The sequence below is a fragment of the Chanodichthys erythropterus genome, chromosome 4, assembly GCF_024489055.1.
Source record: "Chanodichthys erythropterus isolate Z2021 chromosome 4, ASM2448905v1, whole genome shotgun sequence".
Classification (NCBI taxonomy): domain Eukaryota; kingdom Metazoa; phylum Chordata; class Actinopteri; order Cypriniformes; family Xenocyprididae; genus Chanodichthys; species Chanodichthys erythropterus.
In genome coordinates, this window is record NC_090224.1 from 3,046,863 (window position 1) to 3,069,042 (window position 22,180).

At 34.5% G+C, this 22,180-nt stretch overlaps 1 protein-coding gene across 4 annotated transcripts in view; it reads left to right on the forward strand.

Annotated features, from left to right (window-relative positions):
• The window catches only part of clocka (clock circadian regulator a), an 81,998-nt gene that overhangs the window by 31,384 nt on the left and 28,434 nt on the right, over positions 1-22,180 (forward strand). For all 4 annotated transcript variants that reach the window (XM_067383659.1, XM_067383662.1, XM_067383663.1 and 1 more), the window contains exons 3-5: positions 9,653-9,714; positions 11,585-11,815; positions 12,800-12,892. In XM_067383659.1, coding sequence (XP_067239760.1) covers positions 12,873-12,892 — 20 coding nt within the window. In that variant the 5' untranslated portion in view covers positions 9,653-9,714; positions 11,585-11,815; positions 12,800-12,872. The remainder of the gene's footprint in view (positions 1-9,652; positions 9,715-11,584; positions 11,816-12,799; positions 12,893-22,180) is intronic.

The window sequence follows — 22,180 nt, forward strand, 5'->3', positions numbered from 1 at the left end:
GTCTTCACTAAACTTTGTCAGTTGTATTTGTTTTAAGGTTTGCCGGTATAGACATTCAAGTGATTTAGACGATCGGATGTGTATTATTATATCGAGCTACCGTGCTCGCGCAGCTGCATTGTGACAGGAACACTCGTACAAACAGTAACATTAGCTGCACAAAACGTGAAGATCGCGCCCACTGAGGAGCAGAAAGTTGTCAGCGCTGTCCTGTGATTTATCACTAAAGTAGCTTAGAAACTCAAAAGTAATTATAGCATATATTTTTCTACTTTTTAAGTAATTATTGACAACCCACAGCTTCACAATTAATATAGAGACGGTATGATTAATTCACACACGCAATCGCTTTATTACAATTACAAGTGCATTTTGATTATACATTGAGTGATAAGAGTAAGTGCAGCTTGGACATACTTATAAATATCTCCTTTTATGTTTTACACAAGAAACAGAGTGATATATATGGAAGAGGATAAGGGCCAAGCAATAATAAAAAATAAAACCATCACGAGATTGAAGTTGTTTAAATGTAATTAAATTACATTTCGAGAAAAAAAGTCGAAATAAAATGTTGTGAATAAAGTCATTAAATTACGAGAACAAATGCGTTAAATTATGAGAAAAATGTCGTTAAATTTTTAAAAATAAAATGTTGAGAATAAACTCATTAAATTATGAGAAAAAGTTGTTAAATTATGAATTTGTTCTCATAATTTAACGACTTTTTCTCTAAATTTAACGACTTTTTTCTCATAATTTAACAAATTTGTTCTCATAATCTAACGACTTTTTTCTCGTAATTTAATGACTTTATTCTCAACATTTTATCTCAACTTTTTTCTCGAAATTTAACGAGTTTTTTCTCGTAATTTAACAAGTTTATTCTCAACATTTTATCTCAACTTTTTTCTCGAAATTTAACGAGTTTATTCTCAACATTTTATCTCAACTTTTTTCTCGAAATTTAACGAGTTTTTTCTCGTAATTTAATGAGTTTAATCTCAACATTTTATTTTGACCTTTTTTCTCGAAATTTAACGACTTTAATCTCAAGATGGTTTTATTTTTTTATTATTGCTTGGCCCTAATCCTCTTCCATAGATATAGGTTTGAAACAACATGAGGGTAAGTAAATAATGACAGAATTAGTTTGAGTAAACTATCCCTTTAATAGCTAAAAAAGCTAAAAAAATATTTGAGAAATAGGGCAGTCTATAGTGTATAGAGCACCTAAGGATAGTTGTGGGTGTGTGTGATAGAGAGAAACCTCATTTATTTGAGTGTGTAGAGAGAGCGGAGGAAGAATTTGTTTGTTTGTCATGCGCTTGTTTGATTATATCTGGTTTTAACCTAGTGCTTTAGGCAGATCTGGTTTAGCTGACTTTGGTCGAATAGGTAAATGTCACTCTTAGAAGGAGAAGCCTGAAAGATTTGGTTTTGTTAGCATGTTTCCTTCTGCTATTTCTCACATTTTCCTTCCTTATACTTGATCTTGTTCGCTTTTTATCCTGCTTGCGGTTGGTTAGCTGAAAGTTTGTAGACTCTGCGTTTGATTGGCTGGAAACCCCTTTTATTTCTTCCTCAGCATTTTATTGGCGGCTGTTTGTTAGTGGTGAGCTACAACTGATTTCCTGATTTGCTGATTTTGAGTGTGTGGTGACTCAGCCTGCCGCATGATTGGCTGCAGCTGCCTGTTGAGCTGTGATTAAGTCTCAGTAGAAGAGAGAAACTGTGAGCGAGAGAAGCAAAAGTAGGTCACTGGGTCAGCAGGTCAGTGAAGCATCTACTGACATCACAGTTACAAAACCATTGCTCAGCCTACTGTTAAACGCCACAACCACTATGCAGGAAATGCTGGGGACTGCCTTACTTCCTCTTTCTTTTGTTTTTTCACTTTTATGTCTTGTTTTATCCTTTTTCACCATGATGTTTTTTTCCCACAAGCCTTCCCCCTCATTTTTTCTCTCCCGTACCCTCCTTCACGGCTTTACATGCCTTGCTTTTTGTCAGATATTTTGTGAAATTGACTCCATATCTTGGTGAACAGAAAATATTTGACTGTATCCTACATCCTTTTCCAGTTCTCAGAGCCTCTCCACATGTGGCCTTCTCATGTTTTCCCCAGAATCCTCCCCTTCCCTCCCCCTTTCTGTGTCGCCTCCCCATTCAAAGAAATCCTTTGGATTTCTATTTTTGTATGTGCAAATGACATGTTTTATGTGTTTAGGAAATATTTGTGGCACAGAGTCAGAGGATTCCTCTTCCCTTCTTTTCCCTGAAGTGAAGCAATTCTGTTTTGTTGAACTGAAACTCCACTATCATTTTAAGTTATTGTAACTCATACCTGGAAAGCATCTAAATGACAGATATCTTAATTTTACAGCCCACAAACACACTGTAGAACATTAAAAAATAATTTCTATGATATCTGTCAGGGTTTTTGTGTGCTTTGTTAAACAATCCTGAATCCACTTATGAGCATTCCCGACATCATTTGGATCATTAAAATGATCCTCCTGGATGAACTGAAATTCCCATAGGATTTTTTATTATTATTTTTATTCCTGGAAATGTATTGGTAGTCTTTGTAGAGTATAAAATTGTAGATGTATTATGTTTTATTCCAGGACAGTTGAAGGAAAACATTTCCTTCAAAGGGTTACTTCACCCCAAAATGAAAATAATGTCATTTATTACTCGCCCTCATGCCATTCCACACCCATAAGACCTTTGTTAATCTTTGGAACACAAATTAAGATATTTTTTGTTGAAATCCGATGGCTCATTGAGGCCTGCATAGCCAGCAATGACATTTCCTCTCTCAAGATAAATTGAGGTACTAAAATTGTACTTCATGTGAGTACAGTGGTTCAATATTAATATTATAAAGCGACGAGAATATTTTTGTGCACCAAAAAAACAAAATAACGACTTATTTAGTGATGGCCGATTTCAGAACACTGCTTCAGGAAGCTTCGGAGCGTTATGAATCTTTTGTGTCGAATCATGATTCGGAACGCGTGTCAAACTGCCAAACTGCTGAAATCACGTGACTTTGGTGCTCCGAACCGCTGATTCATAATGCTGATTCATAATGCTCTGAAGCTTTATGACGCAGTGTTTTGAAATTGGCCATCACTATAAGTCGACTATAAGTCGTTTTTTTTGGCGCACCAAAAATATTCTCGTCACTTTATAATATTAATATTGAACCACTGTACTCACATGAACTGATTTAAATATGTTTTTAGTACCTTTATGGATCTTGAGAGAGGAAATGTCATTGCTCCCTATGCCGGCCTCACAGAGTCATCGCATTTCAACAAAAATATCTTAATTTGTGTTCTGAAGATTAACAAAGGTCTTACGGGTGTGGAACGACATGAGGGTGAGTAATAAATGACAGAATTTTCTTTTTGGGTGAACTAACCCTTTAAACTCCTTTTGATATTCTTCAAGGATATTTTATTATATTGCTGCTCATAATATAATAATAATAGTTTGAATATGTGGGGGGGAAACCAGGGGCAATTGTAACAAATTTTGTAACAACTTATCTTGTCATTACTCAAAAACCTTTTGAAATATTTGGATACAATTTTTATGTCAGTAACTATGTCACCAAATGTTTTTACAAGCAATGTTAGAATCTCAATGTTGATTGAATAGAAGTCAAATGTTACATGCGGGGGCAATTGTAACAACACATGTAATACCTTCATATAAATACCAATGACGACAATAAACTCTAAAAAATATGGATATAGTTAAAACTATTCAATATCCATTACATCCATATTTTCCTGAACAATTAATTAACTGCCCTTGCTGTTTTCCTTGGTCTGAATCTAGGCATGCTGTGAACAGAGAATGTACAGGGCCTACTCAGTAAAATGGATCCACAGGTTGAAAGGCAAAAACACTTTTCTTGAATTATTGTAATCTATCAATCAATCTATTTTGATGTCCTAAGCTGGACATTATTTTGATGGTATCTGGGGCAATTGTTATGCAGTGTTACAATTGCCCCTGACTGTATCACCCCATGACAAGCTACCCTGCTAGCTAGAAACAACAAAGCTATTTGTTTGACAAAGATATAAAATGTTAGACAACAGAATGGTCATCAAAACAAAACAGATTTAATTTCATAGACATTAATGGTTAAGACAGTATGAGGGAAATACTGTAGATGAAAAAATTACTTTTATACCTCAAAAATGTTTTTTTTTGTAGAAAAACTTTAACAAGTATGATTTAGAAGCGTTGGCATGCAGAGAGGGATCACCATAGAGCACATGCAAAATGAGTTTCATGGTTCTATCTTGTTTCTGATTGGTGTAATTTGAGATGTTACAATCGCCTCCTGTTACATTTGCCCCCGGTCTCCCCCTACTAGAAAATGTGATTTTTCTTTTGTTAGAAATCCTGTTAGAAAATTCCCATTTTGTTTTTGTCCAAAATGTTTGTGTATTTATTTTTAATTCTTAGAATCCTATTTTAAATTGGATATGTGTAGTTCTTATTAGAACTCCATTGTATCGGATTAAAGTTTCGCTTCTGGACAGTTAATGTAATCTCAAGAGGAGCTGTGGGTGTTTTAAAATTCTAACGGATTTGTTTTAAAACCCTTTTGATGTTTTACAGGGATATTTAATGCTGTTCGTTTCAATAGTCCTATTGGGAATATATGCTAGAAAGATTTTATTTTGTGTTTTGTTGGTATCCTATACACCAACGTTCAAAATATGTTCATCAAGGCTGCATATTTGGTCAAAAATACAGTCATAAAAAGAGTCATATTGTGAAATATTATTACAATTCAAAACAACCGTTTTAATGTATTTTGTTGTTTTTGTTTGTTTTTATTCCTGTGATGCAAAGCTGAATTTTCAGCATCATTACTCCAGTCTTCAGTGTCACATGATCCTTCAGAAATCATTCTAATATGCTGATTTGCTGCTCAAAAAAAAAAAAAAGTCTTATTATTATCAATGTTGAAAACTGCTTTATATTGTTGGGGAAACATTTACTTTTCTTCAGGATTCTTTGATGAATAGAAAAATCAAATAAGCATTTATTTAAAATAGAAATGTTGTAACATTATAAATGTATTTACTGTCACTTTTGGTCAGTTTAATGCATCCTTGTTGAATCAAAGTATTTATTAAAAAAACGACAACAACTTACTGACCCCAAAGTTTCAATCTATTCCAAATTCTAATAGAAATTTCATAGTCTTTCATTTATGTTTTTGTCTTTCCTCATTTACATTTATTGTAATTTAGGATTCTGTTAGTTTGCATCTGGTTGTGTTTCTTGTTTGTGTTGGCTTTCTCTTTCTTTGTCCTAAATGTTGCAGAAGTGGCTGAATTGGGTCTGAGCTGGGTCGGTATGTCGTTTATTTTCTTTTTGTGTGTTGTCTGGGTCAGTAGTCACATGTAGTGATCAGTAGGGGGACATAGCTGGTGTGCAGCATGGCGTGACCGGAGCTCCAGACCTGCATGTGACAAGACACTCATAGTACAAATTGAGATTTCCATTATTACCATTAAGCATCATTTGCACACTTGTTTTCATCTGGTCACCACACCTCGAGCACCATGGACCATAATGTATTATATCGATCGTCATGAGTCAGTGTGTCTCCACTGCGTCTGTGCATTTCAGCTAATTCAACTCAGCTAATCAACTAAATAAACTTTCTTCCCAGAGGCTTCTTTGTTGTTATTCCAGCTTTATAGTATTTGATGAGGCTTATATATAAACCATTCAAATGCAATTAGTAAATTTATATATCTAGATATGTATTTACATTTCTGGAGTAAATGTTGTTTGACGTTTGTTTATGATATTACCCTTGATCCTATTTTGGAAGCCGGATTTAATAGGCAGTTGGGTCATTCTTCGTTTGTGGTGTCCCTGTACTTTGTAACAGCTGAAATAAACTTTAAATACCAATATAAAGTGTTTGCATAGGGTTAAAACAATTTGTACACTTTTAGAAGTAAAATTTTTGCTTGGAAATATTTAATTAAGTTGGAGAGATTTTATGTGTAACAATCTGCATGTTCCCACCAAACATCGAAGAGTTATCCTGGGATGTTGTTGCCAAAATATAACATTTTTAACATAAATAAAGGGTTATATTGTGAATATAAATTTTATTTAACATGTACAATTTAATGGAAATATTTTAAAAAATATATGTATATTATTATATTGTAAGAAAAAGTTCACACATTTATGTCTTTTGTGTCATAACAATGGACGTCGTTCCTTTAAGAAAAGGGGGAATTCTATTTGAACTACTTTGTGTAATGGAGTTCATATTAATCTTTTATCATTTTTTTTTTTTACATTTTTGGACAGTTTCATCATGTTTTAGAGTCTTTGATGTTACCAGTGTGGCACAAGTATTTGACTAAAGTTGTCAAAATGTCCTTAAGATTCTATTTTAATGAATACCACATGACACAACATTTAAATACATACAAATACATTTTATTATTAAACAAATAGCCCTTTTTTGTCTTTTCAAATTCTGTCTCCCCACTCTAATCGAAGAATGACTCAGTTGTGTGTAACTTTTTTTTGAGCTCATAAGAATCTGTGGGTGCCTTTAGGTATGCGTGTCCGTTCTGCTCCATTTGTGGATGTCATACGAAAAAGAACCAGCGTCAGAACTTTTGCTCAAACCGTGTGGTAGCTGATAAGTCACGCTAACTTCTAGCATTACGCCAATCTCTTTGCTGTTATCCTTTTTCTAGACCATTGAAATGCCCATAAAGTACAAGCTTGTAAACAAGAACAACCAACTGTTTCTGGCAGAAGGACAAAGACAGTAAAGTGTTCAATCATTACGCTGTATTTTATGAGTGCTAATGAGCTAAGGTGTTGTGTGACTGACAGAAGGCTCTTTTCTCTGCAGTATGCAAAAAACAAATAGCTTTATGTGAGTTTTAACAGTGTCTTGGTCTGGGAGCTTTAGGGGTGCTTTAATGCTAGAGAGGATCTGTGTCTGTTTGATGTCAGAGCTTGTTTCATTTGGTTGGTGTGTTTTCTGAAGTTTAGTGAGCACTAGCGAATCATAAAGGTGGTCTAAGGTTTATGGGAAGCAATCCCAGATAGCAATATTTTTTTTTGTGTGTGTTTTGTGTTTTGTTTTTTATTTTATTTTTGTTTTGTTTTTTGTTTTTTATTTTATTTTATTTTGTTTTTTTGTTTTATTTTGTTTTGTTTTGTTTTTTATTTTATTGTTTTTTGTTTTTTGTTTTTTATTTTATTGTTTTTTATTGTTTTTTGTTTTGTTTTTTTGTTTTGTTTTGTTCACTGTGCTTTTGATGCTTCATATTACATTTTATTTGTATTCTACACTGTAAAAAATATTCAGTAGTTTTTACAAAATAATTTTGGCAGCTGTGGTTGCCAGAATAATTACGTAAAATATACAGAAAAACTGTAAACGCATTTACAGAACAAACTGTAAATTTTGGTGTAAAACACCATCATGGTAACCCACAACACTTACATAATGCAATAAACATTCATTAAACAACAGAAGATGTAACATAAAACCCTAATGTACATAACAAAAACTATTAAGAAATATGATTTTTTTTAAACAAAATTCTTGAAATGGAGTGTCACATGGAATTGTGGGAATATCAGTTTACAGTTTTTGACTGTAAATTATACATTGATTTGTTCTTTTTTATGTCTAAAAATTGTCAAATGTACAACATTTTACTGTGAAAATTACATTAAATGTCTGGTAAGAGCTTTTACAGTTTTTCCCCTCTATATAGTACGGGAACTTGCTGTTAACCTATTTACAATTAGAGTTTTTACAGTATTTTACCGTTAAAATCACATTCATTTTTTACAGTGTAATTATTTGTAATTTTTTTTCTTTACAGTAACCATCTTGGCCAGGACATTCTTGTACAAACACATTTTAAAAGCTTTGTAATGTTAATCATAATAATAATAATAATAATAATAATAATATGCAGAGTTGTTAGCTAGTTACAGTCATTAACAGCTGCTGCAGTTGTTCTTGGTGATGGTACTGACATATCGCCCAAATAATTTAGTCCCAAATTATCCAGTTTAAAAAGAAACCTACAGGGGAAATAGGATGAAATCAAACTCTGGATTGGACTAGACAATCAAACCATGCATGAAAACAGCCTAAATGTTAAGCATTTGAGGGCATTAGCCAATAGACTATATACAGTCTGTGAACTGATGTATTCTGATAGTAGTAATCTTGATAAGAATACGCACTTTGACCCACCTTTTTTCATGATCCCAGTACTTATTAAAAGACTGAACTGGGTCAAAGCGGCTACTTTTGTTTGTGAAGTTGTGTAAATTGTTTTTTTTTTTCTTTTTTTTTTTTGCTTGATGAAAATTATGATGAAAATAACAGGATGCTGTTGACTATAACTATTCATATGTTGCCCGTTGATCACTACAGTCTGCCTGTTCAAGACATGGAAACTTAATATCAATGATGTGAAGGCAATACCGCACTACCACTGCTATATATAGACTGCCCTCAGGGTTGTGTGCCTTTATGACACATGTACTTCCCTGGACAGTGGGCACGTCTTGCACATAGACTGTAAAAAAAGTCTTGCAGCCTGTCAGGGTACTACAGCTTCATCATGTCTCACCCGGCTTGCTCTTATGGCTTTTTCCTGCTGGGTGATTTCCAGTAGAGAACCAATGCCTGTTCTTATTTTACCTGAGTTGGATGAAGTGAGGCATTCATACATTTTATTATTTAATAAAATTTTGTTCTATTATTTATTTTATTTTTTTTTTTGTTTTGTTTTGTGTTTTATTTTATTTTGTTTTGTTTTAATTATTATTTTTTTTATCTTTTTTTTTTTTATTTTAGTCTTTTTTACATTTTATTTTCATGCAAACACTTTAAAAGAAAACAAACTTTACAAACCTATATGCATTTCTTTCTTCTGTGGAACACAAAAGAAGATATTTAGAATTTTTTCCCCCTCATATAATAAAATTAAATGTAAAGTAAATTATTAAGTATATTATTTCTAGGTGAACTATCAATTTTTTAAAGACCTGGCTAGTTGGTACAGTGCACATCGGACTGCAGTTAACTGGTGATGACAGTGAATATGCTCTTATGAATGTTTGAACTTTAGCCCTGGTTTTACAGTATTGAATGTTTGTCTTTGGTGGAGAAAGTCTTGCCAAGTCGTCTATCAGGCTTGGCAGTACGTCGCAACATCTGTGGTAAAATATCCTGCAGTATTAGGCTATTTAGTTTATATTGTGATGGACAGAACTGTTAGTCCAGGGATGAAATGTTAAATGTCAGGTAAGCCATGATTTTGGGCAGTGATTATGCTTTTTTTTTTCTCTGCATTGCAGAATGTTTATCATGCTGATAGGTCAACTTCAAAGTCTTGACTCTTCCCGGGCTCGCTGGGTCAAATTGATGTTTTTATCTTGAACCTGAACGCCTAGTTTTATGAAATCATGTGATTTTATTCAATTTTATTTTGGCATAAGTTATGCTAATATATTACTAGTTCCTCTAATGTAATTGAAGTCGTTTTCTCAGGAGCCTGTTGTTTATGTGACTAATTTCTGTTTCTATTTGTTTCAGATTTAAGAGCAGATTTACAGGGGTTCAGGAGCGTTGCTGCTATTCCAGAAATAATGACATGAGTGAGTTTATATCTTCCCAAATTATTTCATAAATTACAGTTCAGTTGTCTTGTCTATAAAATTACTGCATAATTTGTTTCTTGCCAGCTATACTTAGATATTTATTCATAAGGGAACGATTTACAATTTTTTAATTTAATATCTGGACAATTTTTTCATATGACATACATTTTCTTAAAGGGTTAGTTCACCCAAAAATGAAACTTCTGTCATTAAATACTCACCCTCATGCCGTTCCCCACCCGTAAGACCTTTGTTCATCTTCAGAACAAAAATTAAGATATTTTTGATGAAATCCGAGTGGTATATCCATAGACTGCAATATAATCAACACTTTCAATGTCCAGAAAGGTACCAAAGACATTGTTAAAACAGTTCATGTGACTACAGTGGTTCAACCTTAATTTTATGAAGCGACGAGAGAAATTTTGTGCGAAAAAACAAAACAAAAATAACTTTATTCAACAGTCTCTTCCCTTATGCAGTTGCTGCAGTAAGCACAGTGAAGGCTTCCATGTTTAAGTCTGAATGCCAGCTCAGTATTGGCCAACACTATTCATGTGAGCAGCACGACGTATGCGTGTGATGTAAGCCGGCCAATAATGAGTCGCCGTTCTGACATAGAACCTGGAAGCGCTGGACGTAAACAACATATGAGAATGACACAGAAGAGAACATATTGTTGAATAAAGTCATTATTTTTGTTTTGTTTTTGCGCACAAAACGTATTTTCATCGCTTCATAAAATTAAGGTGGAACCACTGTAGTCACGTCGACTGTTTTAACAACGTCTTTAATACCTTTCTGGACTTTGAAAGTGTTGATTATATTGCTGTCTATGGAGGAGTCAGATACCGCTCAGATTTCATCAAAAATGTCTTAATTGGTGTTCCAAAGATGAACGAAGATCTTAAAGGGATAGTTCACCCAAAAATGAAAATTTGATGTTTATCTGCTTACCCCCAGTGCATCCAAGATGTAGGTGACTTTTTTTTCTTCAGTCGAACGCAAATTATGATTTTTAACTGCAGCCGCTGCCGTCTGTCAGTCAAATAATAGCAGTAGATGGGAACTTCAACTATAACAGTGAATAAACCTTGCTTAGACAAATCAAAATTAAAACCTGTGGCTCGTGACGACACATTAATGTCCTAAGACACGAAACGATCGGTTTGTGCGAGAAACCGAACATTATTTATATAATTTTTACCTCTAATACACCACTATGTCCAACTTCGTTCAGCTTCCTGTTAGTGAGGTCAAAAAACGCTTTGTGATGACGGAAGTGATGTCTCGCCCATATACTTCAATGAGCGCGAGACATCACTTCCGTTGTCAGAGCGCGATCAGACCTCACTAACCAGAAGTTGAACGAAGTTGGACATAGTGGTGTATTAGAGGTAAAAAATTATATAAATACTGTTCGGTTTCTCGCACAAACCGATCGTTTCGTGTCTTAGGACATCAATGTGCCGTCACGAGCCGCAGGGTTTAATTTGGATTTGTCTATGGAAGTTTTTTCGACTCTTATTGTTCAAGTTCCCAATCACTGCTATTATTTGACTGACAGACGGCAGCGGTTGCAGTTAAAAATCATAATTTGCGTTCGACTGAAGAAAAAAAGTCACCTACATCTTGGATGCCCTGGGGGTAAGCAGATAAACATCAAATTTTCATTTTTGGGTGAACTATCCCTTTAAGGGTTTGGAACGACAGTAATTAATGACAGAATTTATATTTTGGGGTGAACTGACCCTTTAAATTATACATAATTTCTCCTAAACATAAAATGATTTAAGGAATATGTGTTGAACATGCTACTTTCATTACATATAAAATGTGTGATCATAATGCAGATGTTTTTTCATAGGAGGGGGTTAGTGCTAACATGTGGTGCCTCCAGTCTCGCACCCGACTGAAAGCACATACACCCCACAGGGACCCACAGCAGGTTGCTCTACCTTGACCTCAGAATCCTCTGATTGACCCTGCACACAAAAACATTCATATTCACACGCACCTTCTGTCTGGCCCACCGATTGTCCTCATCCTACATCCTGTGGCAAGCTCTTTTCCTTCCTTAGAGCAAGCAGGCCTGGAGGTAAGTTTGCTTTTGAATGAATTATTGAATTGTTGTGTTTATTCCACATTGTTGCATTTTAATTTAATAATTTAGCAGGCGCTTTTATCCAAATTGACTTACAAATGAGGAAAAATGCAAGCAATTCATCTTACAGGAGATGGCAATATTGTAACCACTGTAGTGCAAAATAAGGATGTAAAAAGTACCAGTAGTGTATTAGTAAAAAAAAAAAAAAAAAAGAATGGCATAAATACAAATACAAAATACTGTCATTCTTTCTGCTGTAAACAGTATATAAACACAATCATTTTGTCTTATGTTAAAGTCGGCATAGAAAGGAAGTTGTCATCATCTTTTCTTCCCTATTGTGACGTATATCAGAGTGAAACGACTTCTCGAACAAGAAAAAATGTTGGAAGGGACTTTATGTCCTGGAATTGATTGGATCATTGGGTGGTTGTGGTTTGCTATTGCTGTGATGCCATGTGGGTGACAGGTTGCCCCGCCCTCACGCCAGCAAACACGTCACCAGAGAAGAGATGTTGCTGCATGTGGGAGGGGAATTAAAAAAAAAATAATGATGTGCATGGATAAATTATTTCTTAACAAAAATGTTGTTTTCATGGTGAATTTAACAGATGGAACAAAAACAGATGTGTGTTAAAGTATTGGGTCTTTACATTTAGACATTTCAGTCTAAATGCAACTAAATAGACATTGATGTTTTTTTATTATTATTCTAAATGTTTTCTAATTAATTCTGAAACTTGCTGTTCGATACCTGAAAAATGTCAAGCATTATCTGCTTTGTCTTTATTTTATTATTATTATTTTTTTTTTCCTTGAAAAACTGTATTGACTGCTGAATGTTTGGTATCATGACAGCCCTAATACAACAGTAGAAGTGTAAAAGTAGAGAAGATTTAAGCCTGCTAAATAAACACATTTAAATTGCATTAAATAAATGTTTTTTGTTGTTGTTGTTGTCTTTTTATTACCCAGGTTAATGTACAAATGTCTACCTCACGCTTAAAGGTCCTCTCTCTACAACTGCGACCCTGAACACACTACAAAAATGACCTCCAGCATAGACCGGTAAGTCTTTGGTCGACCCCAAACCATCCTTTGAAGAATCGATTCCCTTAACAATAGCCAAAATCTCCAACATGTATGAGAAAAGCACAGTACAACAATGAAATGGCTAATAAACATCTCCATTATCAGTCAGTCAGTTGGTTTGTTAAATGATATTCAGAGTTCATTTGAAACCAAGGCAGTTCCTGTCCTGCATCTTTTGCCTGACACCGTAACCATGGTTACAGTTACGGTGCAGAAGAGATGAAGCGCTCATATTAAACAATCTTAATATCTACGTTCATAAACAGCTTTCCTTCCCTCTAACATGCAAATGTAACACACCCATGGCCGGTTGCTATAGAGACAACAGTGAATGGAATGACATTAAACATGCCCACTCTGGCCGGCCTCGATGCTCCCGGCTTTTTTCTAACTGGTCGGGCCTGTTGAGTGACAGTGAGATGGGCCATTGTGTGGCAGCAGTGTGGAATTTTTCAGGCTAATCTCTGGATTACCGCCACGCTGAATAGAGCAGCAGCTCCATTTTCTCCTCTCAAAGGTTTTCAGGTGAAGTAACTGGAGATGGCACCGACGGTCAAAAACAGGGACTTAAAACCATCACCATATGGTGCTTGCACAATCTGTATTTTCTTACCTTATTCAGTGAGTCGGTATCTTTTGAAGAGTCATAAATCCTCTCATCTCTCAGACATGCGTGAGCTGTAAGTGGCTCATCACAATGGACACGTTCTTGCCTTCAAACACATCTAGACAGAACACTAGATTTCAAATGCATTTTACAGGCATTTTAACTTTACAAATTTTGCTCACGGTTTGTGTTGATTGATTTTGAGTGAAAAAAAAGGAAAAAAGTCCACACCTCTTACATGGAATGAGAAGTGCATGCTTTTCTTTTCCCATTTTTTTATCTAAAATATTTTTTTTATTCTTGTAATTGATCAATTATGAATATTTGATGTTCAGCACACCGAGTTGCATTTTATACTAACGTCTATATTACATGCATTGCATGTATTATGATAAAATATGTATTAATAATGTTGTATAAGCTGCTTAAGGAAATACTTACATATTACATATTTATTATATTAAGTATTTATTTAGTAGTTTATTTAGTTTATCATAATGTAGAAATTACAAATGTATTATACACATATTATTATTTAGCTAATATTTTATCTGTTGCCAGATAATTAACACAATAAATGTGCTGTTTGCTTTTTATTTTGTAACTCTGGTGAAAATAAACATTTTTATAGATCAAATTGAATGCGTTTTAAAATCTAGATGTCCAATATATTGGATATTAAATATTAATATATATTGGATATTAAAAAGTTGCTATTTAATATGTAGCAGTTAACATTATTCACTGTATAATATAAAAACGTACCCCAATGGAACTCGTTAATACTTTTTTTTAATTATGGGAAATCTTTCATTTTCATACTGTAATAGTACTTCTTGTTTAAATTTTAATTGAACAGGTCATGTGCGAAAGGTTTTTGTTAAAGATTTTTTTTCAAAAAGAGTTTTTAATTAACTTTTTATAATGTGGTAGGCTGTTACGTATTCATATTCGCCCTTCCTGAAGTGAGACTGAAGTGGGACTGGTCTTACCTGCTGTACAGTTAAGCCAAAGTGAAACTACCAAGCCCTTGAAGTGCAAACGGTAACATTTAGACTTCACCGCGCAGTGACATCTATCATGACTGCCTTTGTTAATATCTACACATTTGAACCTCTATGACTTTGGGACACGTCACAGTTTGTTACTCACGGTTCTCTGGTTTTCAGCTGTCGTTAATTCTCAAGTTCTCACATCTTATGTTAGAGTTTATGTCAGGTTTAAGTTTAAAATATGCTAAAATGTAAATATGTGCATAAGTGGGGCAAGTAAAACAATATCAGTAAAGCCACACGTCAGATTAAATTTAACTAAATCTTAGTCCCAGCATTACTTGTTAGACATCCAGCAGGCTCTTTGCTGTACATTCCAGTATTAAGTTATCACACAATTTTTCTTGTTGTTACAACCAAATTTGTTCAGACATTGTTCTGTGGGATGTCTAATGTAGTTAATGATGTTTTGAATTGTCATACCTTATATTTTTCTCCCACACACATATTTGACACTTTCCAAACACCGTCTGACAGCAACTTGGGTGAAACCCAGTCTATAACTTCATGAGTAATTGTGATTGTCAAAAATGGCAAATGTTAGTTTTGAATATTGTAATGTTTGGCAGGTCAAGCTATAAGACTTCAACGTTGCGACTTGAGTTCAACTCAGGAGTGTCAAGTCCACATATCTGATATCCACTGATAAACATTTAATTGAGCAAATCTAGGTCAAATGTGTGTTGAACAGTTCTGGTCTGCTTTAAAAACTCTTGAATAAAAGTTACTATTAGGGTGAATACAGATAAAGTAGGATATTTATGTGTGATAATTATGTGTACATTACTTACATACTTCATTGCTTAATTTATTCCTGTGATGGGAAAGCAGCCATTACTCCACATTTCATTGCCACATGATCCTTCAGAAATCATATGCTGATTTTGTGCTCATAAAAAAAAAAAAAAAAAAAAAAACATTTATTATCATCAATTCTGAACAGATGCGCTGCTTCATATTTTTGTGGAAACTATGAAGCATTTTTCAGGATTGTTTTTGTTGAATATAAAATTCTATTTTAGTTTGGCCCCCAAACTCATGAACAGTAGTGCAAATGATGACAGATTTTTTTATTTTTGGATGAACCATTCTATTAAATTTATCCTAAAAGAACATTGCCATTGCCATTTGGATCTTATTTGAAAAACAATGGCCAATCAGGAAGTCTATTTTATGTGTTCAACACTGCTGAAATATGTTTTCCTTTTGGCTTCTAGCTCAAATATTGGCTCTTCATATTTGCCAATGCCAGTAATTGATGCCTTTTTGGTAAACATGCAGCACTATAAGATATACTCTTCTTTTTCCAACCCTTTGCAAAATTTACATTTACTCTCACGCCACACGTTTTCACGCAGTGAAAAATACATTGCAGAACAAAGAGGACACTGACAATGCACCGACAGACAAAACAAAGCAGGTTACTTTTGGTATGAAACAAAGTTTAAGCTTTCAAATTTTGACCCTTTTTTTTTTTTTTTCAAATAAATTCAAATAATAAATACCATCTTGCTTTTTAAAGGTGCCATCGAACGTTTTTTTTTTTTTTTTTTTTTTTTTTTTTTTTTTTACAAGATGTAATAGAAGTCTAAGGTGTCCCCTGAATGTGTCTGTGAAGTTTCAGCTCAAAATACCCCATAGATTTTTTTTAATTCATTTTTTTAACTGCCTATTTTGGGGCATATGAGCCGATTTATGCTGCGGCCCCTTTAAATTCTCATGCTCTCCGCCCACGGAGCTCGCGCTTGCCTTAAACAGCATAAACAAACACAGCTAATATAACCCTCAAAATGGATCTTTGCAAAGTGTTCGTCATGCAGCATGTCTAATCGCGTAAGTACAGTGTTCATTTTGATGTTTACATTGATTCTGAATGAGTTTGAGGCTATGCTTCGTGGCTAACGGCTAATGCTACACTGTTGGAGAGATTTATAAAGAATGAAGTTGTGTTTATGAATTATACAGACTGCAAGTGTTAAAAAAAAATGAAAATAGCGACAGCTCTTGTCTCCTTGAATACAAGAAACAATTGTAAATTTAATCACATTTAACAGTACATTAGCAACATGCTAACGAAACATTTAGAAAGACAATTTACAAATTATCACTAAAAATATGTTATCATGGATCACGTCAGTTATTATTGCTCCATCTGCCATTTTTCGCTGTTGTCCTTGCTTGCTTACCTAGTCTGATGATTCAGCTGTGCGCAGATCCAGAGGTTAATACTGGCTGCCCTTGTGTAATGCCTTGAACATGGGCTGGTATATGCAAATATATGTTACGTAAAAGTCGGTATTATGTTAAGATTCGCCTGTTCTTCAGAGGTATTTTAAAAAAATGAGATTTATATAAGAAGGAGGAAACAATGGAGTTTTGACTCACTGTATGTCTTTTCCATGTATTGAACTCTTGTTATTCAACTATGCCAAGGTAAATTCAATTTTACATTCAATGGCACCTTTAATGTGTTGTAACAGATCACTGTAACACCTCAGTTCAAGCGCCATATAATCTGTTAATCTCATAGTTATAACATGAAATAGGCATGAATGAACATCAGAAGGTATGTTTTCAGATACACTTTTTCAAGCTCAAGTCCACCGACATTTGTTTGGCAGACAAAATGGCGGATACGGTGTTATGATTATTCAGATCGCCTGACAAACTCCCAACACATTGCACCTCCATGTATGCTTTGTGATCAGTACTGTGCTTTGAAACTAGATCTTTGGCATCAGTTGACATCTTTATTGCATTGTTGTGGTCAACTGTTGGAGTGTTTGCTTTACAGGAGTCGGGAAGATTGCGGACTAGTGACTAAAACAGTCACTCTGTCTCTCACGACACAAACACTATTAAAGTTAATGATCAGCCATCCACATCCTCTATGTGCGTGTGTCGGAGAGAGAACGGTGAAATGTTAATACACAAGCACTGCATTGTTTTTGTAGTATAAATGTAGGTCATAACATTTTTTATGCTTCTAATTGTTCAAATTAGCTCAGTTTCAGTATACTTAAATGAGACGCCTGTTCAAAACAAGTCGTTTGTAAAGCAGTCGGATATATCGTGTGAGAAAGAAAATGCCACACTGAGCGTGCAGTGACTAATGGACTTGTTTGTGTCTTCGAAACAACTACAGCTCTCCTCTCACTTTAATGTGTGTGAATGTGTGTCCTGTCACTTTGTGGAGGGTCTTTTAGATGCAGCAACTTTAAGCCTAAAGACAGGTGTGGAATGGGGTCATTCAGTCATGATCCGATACACAATCTCTAATGCTGGCAGTGTGTCACGCACGAGGCTGTAGTGGCAGATGCAGTGACGCATTTGGAAGCAAATGATGAAGGTGGGGTGTGTGGCTTAAAATGCAACCGAAGCATTCAAAACAATTCATACATTATGTGATGGTATTACGCCTCTAAGGCTGGAAAACATACTAAATGCATGTTATGTGTGGTCATTGTGATGGATGAATGAATGAACTGATATCTGTATCTTAGTATACTCCTAAAAGTTGACTTCAGCATATACAGTATTTGCATTTAACATATACAGTCTTTCTCTTCTACCAAATGCACAAAAATATTGATGACTCATCTTGCACAAATGGGCGTGTCCTGATTAGCAGTAGAAAGTAGCCAATTATGGTTTCTAGCTATCTGTGATGTACAATAACGTTCAAAAGTTTGGGGTCAGTAAGTTTTATTATTATTATTATTAAGGAATTAATACTTTCATCCAGCAGACACATTAAATTGATCAAAAGTGACAATAAAGTCATTTATATGTTACAAAAGATGTCTATTTTTTGATAAATTCTGTTCTTTTGAGCTTTCAAAATTAAATAATCCTGAAAACGCAACTGTTTTCAACATTGATACTAATAAGAAATGTTTCTTGAGCAGCAAATCAGTAGATTTCTGAAGGATCATGTGACACTGAAGACTTAATGGCTGCTAAAAATACAGCTTTGCCATTTTTTAAGAGAGAAATTGATACTTTCATTCAGCAAGGACATTAAATTGATCAAAAGTAACAATAAAGACATTTATAATGTTACAAAAAATGACCATTTTAGATAAATTCTGTTCTTTTGAACTTTCAACATTAAATAATCCTGAAAACGCAACTGTTTTCAACATTGATACTAATAAGAAATGTTTCTTGAGCAGCAAATCAGCATATTAGAATAATTTCTGGAGGAGCATGTGACTCTGAAGACTGGAGTAATGATGCTGAAAATTCATATTTGCCATAATAGGAATTAATTACATTTTAAATTATGTTTAAATATAAAACAGTTATTTACTAAATATTTTTTTTATAAAATAAATGCAGCTTTAATGACCATAAGATAATTCTTTCAAAAACATTTCAAAATCTTACTGACACTAAACTTCTGATTTATTTTCTTAAGTAGGAAATTTTACTCGTCAAGCTATTTTATGGGCTTTTTTTTTTTACACTTGTTTAGTTTGTTCACAGTGTAAACTGAAATTATTTGGCTATTTTTTGACTCTTATTATTTGTCCTGTTTAAATTTTCTTAGCCAATCATACCGCTTCGTATTTTATGCGGCCACCATTTTGAGCAGATGGCTTTGTATTCACAGAGCAGATATAAATATCTTTTTGTTTGGCAGCCAAATCAGTTGACGTCAGTGTATTTTTAAACTTGCTAATAAGTGTTAGACATTTTCATTATTTTTTTCAACTTTTTTTCCGTTTCCTGTAAAACTGTGTTTTGCATCTGTATTCTAAATTAAAAATGCAGGTTTCACATGCAGCAATAATATTGACCATATAATGTGGCATTATTAGAGCAGTGGGTGCTTTCTTACTCAAACACACAATCACACACCCACAACGATTGATGCAAATGGACTGGGGTAAACTTTGGATTGTTTATGTAAAAATGTTGGTAATGGACACCCAGTGGCAGAGCAAAATGCACATTGGTTTATTTAGCTAGCCGGTTGTTTGCACTCATTTTTTTCGTAACTTTGCAAATATGGTTGACGAAAAACATTAATTCACTTGTGTACATGCACCACTCTACCTACACACAATAAATGAAAGTGAATTGTGATCTCTGCAGTTCCAGAGACAGACACACATTTGAACACCCTGTGAAAAAGACCGGTTATCTCAAGGCTAAAAAAGACAGAGTGGCTGTCATGTCATGTTGAGGTGACCTTAAAAAGATCATACAGAAACTGTCATTTACTCACTCAACCTCATGTCTTCCTAAACCCATACTACTTTCTTTGGATCTGAGAAACTGCTATGACATCAGTCATGAAATCAGAACCATTACATGACCATTACAAACTGTTCTCAGATCCTCTGCCATGACCAGCTGGTCTCGCTTTCTGTCTTGTGCTCACAAAGCAGCTGAGTCAGAGAACACTGGGTATCTAAATATACAGTACACTGACACACACACACACACACACACACACACACACACACACACACACACAGCCCATAAAGATCTTTATATCCGCCTCTCACTGCCACCTCCACTGCTGACCTACTGCCTGTTTAATCAATGATTTATTGCCTGACCTGATTATGATGAAATAATGTGGGGCCTTAAAAGAAATGGCTTGGGCATTTTCTTGGTTTAGTCATTTTATATTTTCTCATTAACTTCCTCACTCATTTACTCAACCTCATGTTGTTCCAAATGTGTCGTTCCAAAAACAAAACAAAACACAAAAGATGTTGAAGATTGTTCAACACACTCTTTTCCATGCAGTTGCAATGAATGGGGACAGAAATGATGACAAAATAGCGATTCAAGCATCAACAATATTTGATTCAGGGAATTAATTGTTCTTTTAAATTGGATTTTTTTCAATGAATCTGTGCAGTTCACAAAACCATTCTGAATGATTCATTCACAAATTTCTTTGTTCTGACTCAATGATTCAGTTCTAGCAGTTAAAGGGATAGTTCACCCAAAAATGAAATTTCTGTTATCATTTACTCACCTTTATGTCATCCCAAATGCATAAGACTTTTGTTGATCTTGGAAACACAAATTAAGATATTTTTAATAAAATTAAAAATTTCTGTTCCTCCATTGAAAGGCCATTCCACCAAAACATCAAAAAGTTCATAAAATATTGTAAAAGAAATCCAAGCATGTTTGAGCTTTCAAATACCATATCTAATGTGCTGTATGAATTAACACTGATCAGTGTTTATATGTGAATAAAATTTAAATTAAATTTGTTCATCATATAAATGATCGTTTCCACTCAAAAGACTTTAATTAAACCCCTTAATTCATATGGATTAGTTTTACAATGTTTTAAAGCATGAAAGTTTTGGTCATATTGGTTTAGAAAAACATGAGTAAATGATGACAGAATATTCATTTTTGGGTGAACATTGAACAATGAATATCTACATTTCCAGTGCTGGAACTTTCCCCAGGAACTAGGGACTTTGGGGTGGTACTCGGTGTGTTTCGACCGCAGGAACCAGGGCCTAAATGAACCTCTGGGTTAGGGCTGGGCGATATATCGCATGCGATTGTCACGCGCATTTCGTCAGTAAAGCCGCTTCCCTGATTACCGCTAAATCGCCATCACCTGCTTTCAAATGGAGCGGCATTTAATAGACAGAGCCGTAGATCACTGATAAGCCACACAATATCGCGTTCATTATCGAAGGCGATTCAGCTGTGATATGAACGCGATATTGCATGGCTTGTCAGTGAACTACGGCTCTGTCTATTAAATGCCGCTCCATTTGAAAGCAGGTGATGGCGATTTAGCGGTAATCAGGGAACCGGCTTTACTGACGAAATGCGCGTGACAATCGCATGCGATATATCGCCCAGCCCTACTCTGGGTAAAAATTTCCCCCTCAGAAAGTCCCTGCTCACGAGGTAGTACCTTTTCAAAGTTTAGGAACTTTCAGGGGTGGAACTTGGGCACTGAACATGCTGATTGGTTGAGTTCATGCAGCATTTTGATTGGTTGACTCCATGCAGCATTTTATTTCGACCACCATTTTTAAAAGTCTGTTGCGGAGCTTAAAAATTACAACCGATGGACTGATGACAAGGTTTAGGCTTAACACTAGAACCGCCACGGGGTGTGTTTTTCAGATGTACATAACAGATTTTCAGTAAAATACCCAAGTCTCCCAGTCATTGACTCTTACTAAAATTGTGTTATTTACAATGCCTTATTGTTAAAAATTGTTTAGATAAAACCAGATTTAAAAAATGGGGCATTTATACCTAAAACCGCCAGCAAGTCAAATTTACCACTATATAATTCCTTTATTTTCACGCTGTGTTTGAGCAACGTGTAGGCTTACTGTAAACAGTCACACAACGCACGTTCAAATTAATATGTTTTAGTCTACAATGTTCAAACTCTGGATTAATTATTTAATTTAATTATAATTATTTTTGTTTTGCCATTTTTATCATGTATTGTTTGCTGTTACTATTTAGGGCTATTCAAGTCTGCCCGTTTCCTGAAAAAATATTTCTGATCTATGATGTAATGAATAAAACAATTTTTTATTAATTACCCTAAGTTTATTAATGTTGTTCTCTTATTCAAATTATAAATTATAA